Here is an 11,826-nt window from a genome sequence, read left to right as displayed (position 1 = left end):
AACAGGATACTGAATAGATGGACCACTGGTGTGACCCCATATAGCTATTCTTACGTTCCACCCAGCTTTGCTATGGAAATTATAGTTCCACTCCTTTGTACCTGGCTTTTCCATTGTTTTTTAACCTTCCATTCTATTTTCTTACCCCATATTAAATTTTAAGCTGTTCATGCAATGTTCTGATGGAAACTCTTAATATCTTTTAGTTTCCATCTTTATTTAAAAAGTTAAGGAAGAGAGATCATACATTATACACACTTTTATTTCAATGAGAAGACAGAAAAAAGCGGGGTTATTTGGCCAGTGTGCTGCTAGCTTCAGAAGAGATTAGATAGCAAGCAGCACCACTGGCACTCCTCAGAATCTCTTCAGTATGCACATGGAGTCATAAAAGGCAGAATCACTTATGAAATGTGCAGTATCTTTCTACATTTCAGCACATGAACAAGATGATGCAAGGCTTTCATCACAAGACTGGGGCTACTAGTTCAAGCTTGGCAAGTCAGTGCTTAGAGGTGGGAGGCCAGTGTGTCTCAAAACCAGAAAGGCAAACTATCATAACAGATCCTTATGCCAGAGATCATGTGGTGATTTTATTCTGATCCTAATAGGAGCCATGGTCCTCTTTCCTCTTAGTGCTATGTAAAAGGCACCATCTTTTGAGCTTTTGTCACTCAGAACCAGGCTGTGAAGCTCCAGCACTACTGACGCCACTGAACTCGCCAGTAGATTTGGTTGCTGAGCTGAAATCTGGGTTCTCTAAATGGTGAGGGAGCTGAAGGGTGGTGACCCTGGCTTAGGGCTTGGGGCCTGTAGATGTTCATCATCTGTACTCTGACCAACTTCTGTTTTAGATTCATAGTCCACGACACGGCGCTGTACAATGGTTGGCATCTGTTCAACATAGGCAGCCATCAGGCGGTGGTTGGAGCGGATAAGCTTTGCTGCACATCTGTCCAGGCACTGCTCCTGCAAGAGGAGAATATAATCTAATGATTAGACTAAAACAACTGGAACTAAGACATGGGGAACAATGGATCGAAAGCCAATCTGGGCAATGCCCAGATACTTGTACAATCTCCAGGGACATTATTCGCATCTGGCAGATAATGGGTAGATTTTGCAGCAAGGGTTCCCGCAATTTGCAGCAGAATCTGGGTTCCCGCAATTTGCAGCAGAATCTTGGGAAAGTTTGCATAACTCTGCAATAAAAGGTATTACAAGAGGAGTGAATGTACAAAATCCGTTACCCTCTTGCTATCTGTGGGAAAACAAATGCTACAGTATTAAAAGCCTAAAAATGACAAAAAAGAGCCAACTTCAATGCAAATCTTTCACACTGTACTTAAACAATATTTCAAGTAAATACAAATACAAAATGATTTTATAGCAAAGTGTTTTAAATTTTGACATTAAAATGGGTAGGACATTTATTTAGTGTATGTGAGGGGGGGAAGGGGAGGCGAAGTTTAATGACTATATTGCTATGTTGCTCAGATAAGCAGCTCTTAGCTGTATCTTTCTCCTCCACTGCCAATTCCAGACTTTGTTCCTTTTATCTAGCTGTCTTTTATGCCTGGAATAAACTTCCTGAGTTTGTACACCAAGCCCCTTTCCTTGTTTAAAACCAGAGTAAAAATCCATCTTTTATATATATATATATATATATATATATATATATATATATATATATATATATATATATATATATATATATATATATATATATATATACTAGTCATTAAGCCCGTTACATTAACGGGTGCTAGAATACTGTTCACCCTCTATGTTGCCCCTTCCATTCACTGCCCTCTCTTCTCTTTCCATCCAGTGTCCGCCTCCTCTCTGCTCACTTTCCTCCTTCAACTACTTCATCGGGCAACAGCAGCATTCACAATTCATTGCTGTTGCTGGCTTCAGGTATTCCTCTCTGGCCGGTCCTGTGTTCGTGAAAACAGGAAGTAGGCAGGACCGGCCAGAGAGGAAGGCCTGAAGCCGCAACAGCAGCGAATTGTAAATGCTGCTGCTGCCTGAAGCACCCGAGGCAGACGCTTCTCTCCCCTCCCAGCCCAACCCCCGCTGACTCTGCGACCCTCCCGGCGAGATGACTTTAATAACAAACCTCCCTCCAGCGTTGGCAGCCGCAGCACGCTAAACAGGCTGGTTCGCGGCTTTCTTCTGCCGTTGAGTCTCTCTGTCGCGTCATTGATGACATCATTAGTGACGCGGCAGAGGGACTCAACTGCAGGAGAAAGTCGCGAAGCAGCCTGTTTAACGTGCTGCGGCTGCCAACGCTGGAGGGAGGTTTGTACCGGTATGTGCAGAAGCGATATGTCTCTCCCCCTCCAGTACCTGTGCAGCACTTTTCTGCGGCGCATCCTCCCATCCTGAGTCGGCCACAGCGCTCGAGTCTGTTTCTCCCGCTTTGTCTAGCTGCCGCATGTGCACTCTGGCCACGGACCTACAGATCACGGATCAGGGATTACAGATCACGCAGGTCTGAGTGCACATGCGCGGCTAGCGTTTTATTATATAGGATAGCCTCCATAACCCTACTTCACCACTGCCCACCAACCCAGCCAGCAGATTAACCATTCCCCTTAAATGTATCCATGACATCCTCTTTGTCTGTTTAGATTGTAAGCTCTTTTCAAGCAGGGACTCTCTACAGCACTGCATACATCTGGTAGCACTATAGAAATAATTAATAATACTAGTAGTAGTGGTATATCTGGAATGACATGGATGGTATTTTATAACACATGTAAAAGGACCTTTGGGTCTTTTTACTAAGAGCTAAGTACCTCCTCACAGGAGGGCTCTGAGATTGTTGGAGTAGAAAGAATCATTTTGCTATGGTGCTTTACTCCAGGAACAGCCATAGTGGTCAAAGGCCTACTACTAATCATCAAAAGATAGTGGTGTTGGCAATTTCCTTCCGAGGGGTACAGAGGCATCTATCTGGGATTTACTAACTGCCAGGTAGCAAGGAGCTGCAGCAAAAAAAAAGCAAACAAGATGCTAGGAATTATTAGGAAAGGGACAGAAAATGCTATGTTATGTGCAGTATTATATCCCGCTGAATCCTCATTAATTATAGAGTTCTAGGCAGATTACAGGCAACATATTGTAACACAGAATTTTGTACACCTGGGAGCTTATAAGAAGACATAAGCTGAGATTAATTCAGAACACCGCGGTCCGGTTCATCTTTGGTTTAGAAAAATGGGAACATGTCACCCCATACTTTCAGATACTCCACTGGTTGCCGGTGGAATCCAGAATACTCTTCAAGTTTGCCTGCATCAGCTACAAAGCTGTCTTTGGGATGCTACCAACTTACCTCGCCTCTCAATTCATCCTCAACAGCTCTAATAAGAACTCTCGCAGAATAAATCTCTTTAATTAACCATCCCTGAAATCATGTCATTACAAGAAGTTCCTTGACAGAATGTTATCATTCCAGGCAGCCAAACTGAACACATGGCTCGTAAAACCCATACTTGAGGCCACTTCATACACTGACTTCAGAAAATCACTGAAGACCCGTGTCTTTAACAAATTCTAATCCCAATTCTTGTCCAATCCCCTCAGCTATCCTCATCCCATTCCCAAATTCTCTCGATTTTAGATTAACTCATGCTCTTCCCATTTGTAATTGTATTCCACCCAAATTGTTTTCCCCTTGCACCCCAATCTCTGACTAGATACATCCTTTTGATTCAAAGCAACCTGGTTCTCTTCCATTTGGAACTTGTATCCCAGAAAGTACTTTTTCTTTTCCCCTTACATCTCATACCCTCATTGTATGTATGTTGTTGTAACATCTCATACTCCCTTTGTATGTATCTTGTTGTAAACCGCTTTGAACTTATGGTATAGCGGTATATAAGAAATAAAATTATTATTATTATGTTACAAAGAATTATACATGCTATATAAAGTTATCAAATTGTTATCAATTTATACATACAGTTTGAGGTAATATATCATAAATAGCAGCTGACCATTAGCATTGCCTTTGTTTTGGGTGGCTTCTATTAGTAGTCTGAGTCTCTTTGGACCCCTGGTAGGGATTTCTTAAAAAAGAAATGTTTTTAGATTTTTACAAAACAGTGTGAATTCTGTGGTTGTTTGAATTTTGATGGGAAGTGACTTCCACTTTTGCTATTTGGTAGTTGAATGATTTCCTGTGAGATGTCTTGTATTTTATATTTTTCATAGTAGGGAATGATAGGGTTAGGTTTCTAGAGTTACACTGGTCCACAGATCTACCTAATAGTTCAATATAAATGCCCTACTGAAGAAATTAAAGCTAGAAAAGAACACTGGAAAATTCAAGAAAGGGATAAAGACTATCCTTTACTCAGATTAGGTCAAATGAAATTATGAAGCTGACAGAGAGAGGAAAATAGCAAGTTCTCTCCTCTCACTAGGAACACGACAATTCACGACAAAATCACCGGCCTCTGGAACGTCCTCACTGTCCCGCTGCAGAACCTGGACTCCCTCCAACTATTCCGAAAACAACTGAAAACCTGGCTTTTCTCTAGCATATAATAATCTCTTCTCCTGATTACATCCCCTCTTTTTATGCTTTGTAAACTCTTTCTCTTCTCTCTTCCCATATTTTTTAAACTCTGTAAACCGTGTCGAGCTCTACTTCAGTGGAGAAGATGTGGTATATAAACCTAAGGCTTAGTTTAGTTTAGTTTAGGACAGCACATGTTTGCACCTAGGAGACCATGCATTTTCTTCTATACCACAATTTTCCGCTAGGGTTCACTGCGGTTTACAACAGATTTAAGATCAGGACATGTACATTGGATATAGAATTGGGGGAAATCAAAGGGTTGCAACAAGATTTAGGGATTGGATATGAGGAAAGAGCAGGAGGTTGGCTCCTGGGATTTTGCTATAGATCCAAGGAGAAAAGATAGGTCTTAAGATTCTTTCTGAAGGTTTTGTACTGGCATTGTTGTTGCAGGTGAAGGGAGAGACCATTCCATGTCCTGGGTCCCTGGAATGCAAATGTTGAGTTGTGTAGCTTCCTCCTATGTATGCCTGAAGAGGGAGGGGGTAGGGAGGAAGGCCAGTTTGTACCGTTGGAGTGTTCTTGCCTTGAAGAAGGAGTGTTTGACTGTGATGTCTGCAATAAGTCCTGTGGTGTTCTCCCAGTAGATGGTTTTGTGTACCATGCAAGCTGTCTTGTACTATATGAATTTTGGGAAACAACTGAAAACCCAATTATTTGTTGATGCCTTTATGTAATATGTATAGATGAAATTTTTTTTTTAAGACTATGCATTTTTTTTTAATGGCTATGCATTGTCCACCAGGCCTACACGCAGAATACGTATGTTTAGCCACCCTATAATAAAAACCTGCCGATACAAAAGATTCCTTGACAGAACGCTTGCCTTCCAAGCAAGTCAACAGAACAACTGGCTAAGCAGCATCATCAAGTACTCCTCATCCTACCTCAACTTCAGAAAACTAGACGAAACCAATCTGTTCAACTGATTTGTGACCAAGAATTCCTAAAGACTTCACTGCTTATCTCACGCTGTATGACCAGCCCTTCTTATTGTAAACCGCCACGACCTACTTCTTATTGTAAACCCACCCCTAAAATGTAATCTTACTCTGTACAAATATTCATGTACTCAAAGACTTCATTGTTTTTTCGCTGAATGTCCAGCTCTTCTTTATTGTAAACCGCCTCGAACTACTTTAGCTTTGGCGGTATATAAACAATAAAAAATTATAAAAAAATAAATTTAAAAAAAGTAGTAGATGAAGTAAGAATTCCAGCTTATAAATTATGAAATGTTAGTGTAAATTTTGGTTTCTGTTATGAATCTTGGTGTGTCTCAATAATATGTATGTGATTTTGTACATCGCTTTGATTATAAGCGGTTTATAAATTTTTTAAATAAATAAAATTAAAAGAGAAGACACTTAATTATGGAAATTATAAGATTTTAATTTGTCTTTATTTTATGCATGTTCTTATTGATGTGTGTGATTGTATGTGATGATGTTAAGGTGGCTAAACAGGTGGTGATGGCAAAAACCAGAAGAATGCTTAGTTGCACAGGGAGAGTACGGCCAACAGGGAGAAAGGTGAAAGATGCGATAGACAAATAGAAATACCTTTGTGGCATAAATGCACAGGAGATGAGTCTTTTTCAATTGAAATGACACTCTGAAATGAAAGGGTATAGGAAGAAGGTGAAAGGGAACAGACTCTGGAATAACCCAAGGAAATACTACTTCACAGAAAGTGAGTGTGAATTTGTAGAATGGCCTCCCAGTGGAGATGAAAACTGTTTCTGAATTGAAGAAACCTTGGGACAAAGTACACAGGATCTCTAAGGGAGTGAGTGAAAGGGAGAGTAAATAGATTGGATAGGCCACATGGTCTTTATAGGCCTTCAGTTTTACTATGTTTCCAAGAGGGCTCCTTACCTCCTCCATTATGAGGTTTCTGTAGTTGAGGTTGCTGGCACACCTATTGAAACAGATTTCTGTCATTTTGTTGTATACAAGCAAAAAATCTCGAAGCTAAAAAAAAAAAAGAAAAAAAGTTTTAAACCTACAGTATTAGTAATGAAATTCTAAGAAAGAAGTGCTAAAGTTTCTATATACTTCTAAATAATTCTAAATCGAAAGCATTACAGATACACATAAGGACATAAGAATAGATCTAATGGGTCAGAACAATGGTCCCTCTAGCCCAGTGGTCTCAAACTCGCAGCCCGGGGGCCAGATGCAGCCCACCAGGTACTATTTTAAAATAAAACAGTTTTTTGATCATATGTCTCTTTAGCTATAAATTACAATATTATTATTAAGACTTAGCCAAAAGGAAATATTTATCTATATATATAAAATCGGATGTATGTATGTATGTGCCGCGATCACGCAAAAACGGCTTGACCGATTTGAACGAAACTTGGTATGCAGATCCCTCACTACCCGGGATGATATGTTCTGGGGGTCTCGCGGCCCACCTGCACACGTGGGTGAAGCTACAAACAGATAATCAGATTTCACCCATTCATGTCAATGGAAAAAATGTAAAGAGCTGCCAACGCAAAAACGGCTTGCCCGATTTGAACGAAACTTGGTATGCCGATCCCTCACTACCTGGGTTGATATGTTCTGGGGGTCTCACAGCCCACCTGCACATGTGGGCGGAGCTACAAACATAAAATCAGATTTCACCCATTCATGTCAATGGAAAAAATGTAAAAAGCTGCCATTCTCACTGTGACCAATTTGGACGAAACTTGGTATGCAGATCCCTCACTACCTGGGGTGATATGTTCTGGGGGTCTCGCGGCCCACCTGCACACGTGGGCGGAGCTACAAAAAGAAAATCAGATTTTACCCATTCATGTCAATGGAAAAAATGTAAAAAGCTGCCATTCTCACAGTAATTCCAACTACCTGGGGTGATATGTTCTGGGGGTCTCGCGGCCCACCTGCACACATGGGCGGAGCTACAAACAGAACATCAGATTTCACCCATTCATATCAATGGAAAAAATGTAAAACGCTGCCATTCTCACAGTAATTCAAAAATGGCTTGACCGATTTGAACGAAACTTGGTATGCAGATCCCTCACTACCTGGGGTGATATGTTCTGGGGGTCTCGCGGCCCACCTGCACACGTGGGTGGAGCTACAAACAGAAAATCAGATTTCACCCATTCATGTCAATGGAAAAAATGTAAAAAGCTGCCATTCTCACAGTAATTCCAACTATTTGGGGTGATATGTCCTGGGGGTCTCGCGGCCCACCTGCACACGTGGGTGGAGCTACAAACAGAACATCAGATTTCACCCATTCATGTCAATGGAAAAAATGTAAACAGCTGCCATTCTCACAGTAAATCTAAAACGGCTTGACCGATTTGAACGAAACTTGGTATGCAGATCCCTCACTAACTGGGGTGATATGTTCTGGGGGTCTCACAGCCCACCTGCACATGTGGGCGGAGCTACAAACATAAAATCAGATTTCACCCATTCATGTCAATGGAAAAAATGTAAAAAGCTGCCATTCTCACAGTAATTCAAAAACGGCTTGACCGATTTGAATGAAACTTGGTATGCAGATCCCTCACTACCTGGGGTGATATGTTCTGGGGGTCTCGTGGCCCACCTGCACACGTGGGCGGAGCTACAAACAGAAAATCAGATTTCACCCATTCATGTCAATGGAAAAAATGTAAAAAGCTGCCATTCTCACAGTAATTCAAAAACGGCTTGACCGATTTGAACGAAACTTGGTATGCCGATCCCTCACTACCTGGGGTGATATGTTCTGGGGGTCTCGCGGCCCACCTGCACACGTGGGCGGAGCTACAAACAAAATCAGATTTCACCCATTCATGTCAATGGAAAAAATGTAAAAAGCTGCCATTCTCACAGTAATTCAAAAACGGCTTGACCGATTTGAACGAAACTTGGTATGCAGATCCCTCACTAACTGGGGTGATATGTTCTGGGGGTCTCACAGCCCACCTGCACATGTGGGCGGAGCTACAAACAGAAAATCAGATTTCACCCATTCATGTCAATGGAAAAAATGTAAAAAGCTGCCATTCTCACAGTAATTCAAAAACGGCTTGACCGATTTGAATGAAACTTGGTATGCAGATCCCTCACTACCTGGGGTGATATGTTCTGGGGGTCTCGTGGCCCACCTGCACACGTGGGCGGAGCTACAAACAGAAAATCAGATTTCACCCATTCATGTCAATGGAAAAAATGTAAAAAGCTGCCATTCTCACAGTAATTCAAAAACGGCTTGACCGATTTGAACGAAACTTGGTATGCCGATCCCTCACTACCTGGGGTGATATGTTCTGGGGGTCTCGCGGCCCACCTGCACACGTGGGCGGAGCTACAAACAAAATCAGATTTCACCCATTCATGTCAATGGAAAAAATGTAAAAAGCTGCCATTCTCACAGTAATTCAAAAACGGCTTGACCGATTTGAACGAAACTTGGTATGCAGATCCCTCACTACCTGGGGTGATATGTTCTGGGGGTCTCTTCACCCAAGAATTTATATGTTCTTGCTCCTGGAGGGAAACTAAAAATGTTGTTTATAATCAAGTTTTGTGTTAGTTGTATTGTATTCATTTTGTCAAATATTTCACATTATAATTTGAATATTGAACTTTTTATAAAGCTGTAAAAAAATAATTTCATTCACCATTATAAAGTATCTTTATTTGAATCCATTTACAGTGTTATTGCTATAATTAAATACCCGTGCAACGCCGGGGCATCAGCTAGTTATTTATATAGTTACCAGATTTCTGTAATCAAAATCCAGACCCACGGCCCTCCCCCAGGCACATCCAGTGCTGCCCGGCCTCACCCTGTTTCGCCCCCTCAACCTGTTCGCTTATTGGGAGGGCAGATGCCACACACATGTGCTCATTTGCCTTCCTGACGTCACTGCCAGCTGGACAAAGTGCTGGGTTTTGAAAAGTCATCTGGGCCCCTAGACATGTCCTCGAAGAGAAAATCCGGATGTCTGATAACCCTACTTATTTAGCGCTATACATTTTGACATTTGCTAAACGGTCCCTGCTCGGAAGAGCTTACAGTCTAATCTGGACAGATATAGGGTTGGGGACGTCACAACTTTCAAAGGACCTCATCGCATTTCCCGCCGTCTACTGCGCGGAACCTTTTCGACAGAGGATTTGGCGGGAAGTAGGACTCCCCCCTCCCCCCCTTCCTCTTGCTAGGCTACGGCTGGAAATCTCATTGCGCGCTCTTTCTACTTTAGTTCCTCAGAGAAACGACGGAGAGTCGCGAGGCTGAGCGCTGGGGAGTCTATTCCCGCTCTCGCGCCTTCCACACTCCTCAGGCCCGACCTGGGTCACGCGCACAGGCGCCGCGTGCCTACGAACCCCTCAACGGCGCCCCCTCCCTTTCCGTGGACTCACGTTTCGCAGCTGCTGTTGGTCTCCGTCCATCGCCGGCCTCTTTGCACTCACGCGCACACACAGTCTGACCCTCGCGGGCTTCCGTCCTCTACAACAGAGGTTAATGGAGAAGCGGAGAATAAGCAAAGGATTACTTCAGAAACGTATTCCTTTATAATTATGGAATGAGAATTTTCAATAAACACATTAAAAAAAGAAAAAGGTTATTGGTTAGATAATGTATTTTCTTGAAATAGGATCTTTTGGCCCCTATTAAATATGGCCGCCCCAGCTTCGTCGCCCTCATCTGTCTACGCGTGCGCCCTTTAGTTTAGCAGCTCGAGCCACACAGAAGATGGTGGATTTTCCCTGCTTGTCTTCCAGGTGAGCTGTTGATACGTCATTTCCGGAAGTCCATTGCTTCCGTGGCCGTGTCAGCGCTTGAAAAGGGAGACGGACAGAAGGAAAAGGGACTGCAGGTGAGTAACGTGGCCGCGCATAACACAGAACATTTACACTTCAACTCTCCATCCACGTCCACACTTTCTAATACTCTCACACACGATCCCCTTAACACCCCCCGTGCCACTGGAGCACATTCATACACCTGAGTGCACCCCGATCTCGGTGTCACGGGGGCACATTCATACACCTGAGTGCACACTAAATATAACACCCCCAAGTACCACTCAAACACATTCATACACCTGAGTGCACACTAAATATAACACCCCAAGTACCACTCAAACACATTCATACACCTGAGTGCACACTAAATATAACACCCCAAGTACCACCCAAACACATTCATACACCTGAGTGCACACTAAATATAACACCCCAAGTACCACTCAAACACATTCATACACCTGAGTGCACACTAAACATAACACCCCCAAGTACCACTGAAACACATTCATACACCTGAGTGCACACTAAACATAACACCCCCAAGTACCACTCAAACACATTCATACACCTGAGTGCACACTAAACATAACACCCCCAAGTACCACTGAAACACATTCATACACCTGAGTGCACACTAAATATAACACCCCAAGTACCACCCAAACACATTCATACACCTGAATGCACACTAAATATAACACCCCAAGTACCACTCAAACACATTCATACACCTGAGTGCACACTAAATATAACACCCCAAGTACCACTCAAACACATTCATACACCTGAGTGCACACTAAATATAACACCCCAAGTACCACTCAAACACATTCATACACCTGAGTGCACACTAAATATAACACCCCAAGTACCACTCAAACACATTCATACACCTGAGTGCACACTAAATATAACACCCCAAGTACCACTCAAACACATTCATACACCTGAGTGCACACTAAATATAACACCCCAAGTACCACTCAAACACATTCATACACCTGAGTGCACACTAAATATAACACCCCAAGTACCACTCAAACACATTCATACACCTGAGTACACACTAAATATAACACCCCCAAGTACCACTGAAACACATTCATACACCTGAGTGCACCCCGACCTCGGTGTCACGGGGGCACATTCATACACCTGAGTGCACACTAAATATAACACCCCAAGTACCACTCAAACACATTCATACACCTGAGTGCACACTAAATATAACACCCCAAGTACCACTCAAACACATTCATACACCTGAGTGCACACTAAATATAACACCCCAAGTACCACTCAAACACATTCATACACCTGAGTGCACACTAAATATAACACCCCCAAGTACCACTCAAACACATTCATACACCTGAGTGCACACTAAATATAACACCCCCAAGTACCACTCAAACACATTCATACACCTGAGTGCACACTAAATATAACACCCCCAAG

General features: G+C 42.5%; 2 protein-coding genes across 10 annotated transcripts in view; one reads left to right on the top strand and one right to left on the bottom strand.

Annotated features, from left to right (window-relative positions):
• Positions 1–244: 244 nt before the first annotated feature.
• TIMM10B (translocase of inner mitochondrial membrane 10B) lies at positions 245–10,109 on the bottom strand. The gene is made up of 3 exons (XM_033948772.1): positions 9,979–10,109; positions 6,472–6,567; positions 245–969 (listed from the first exon to the last, which is right to left on the bottom strand). The coding sequence occupies exons 1-3, from the start codon at positions 10,006–10,008 to the stop codon at positions 760–762; spliced, it is 336 nt and encodes a 111-aa protein (XP_033804663.1). The 5' UTR covers positions 10,009–10,109; the 3' UTR covers positions 245–759.
• The window catches only part of ARFIP2 (ADP ribosylation factor interacting protein 2), a 99,735-nt gene continuing 97,372 nt past the window's right edge, over positions 9,464–11,826 (top strand). For 4 of the 9 annotated variants that reach the window (XM_033948770.1, XM_033948765.1, XM_033948769.1 and 1 more), the window contains exon 1: positions 10,307–10,436. The gene's annotated coding sequence lies outside the window, so the exon portion shown is untranslated. Of the gene's footprint in view, positions 9,743–10,208; positions 10,437–11,826 lie in introns of those variants that run through there. The other 5 variants (XM_033948766.1, XM_033948764.1, XM_033948767.1 and 2 more) reach the window with 4 other exon arrangements.

Source organism: Geotrypetes seraphini, chromosome 6, assembly GCF_902459505.1.
Source record: "Geotrypetes seraphini chromosome 6, aGeoSer1.1, whole genome shotgun sequence".
Classification (NCBI taxonomy): Eukaryota; Metazoa; Chordata; class Amphibia; order Gymnophiona; family Dermophiidae; genus Geotrypetes; species Geotrypetes seraphini.
The sequence above is the reverse complement of the archived record's forward strand: the minus strand, read 5'-3'. Positions and strand labels throughout refer to the sequence as shown.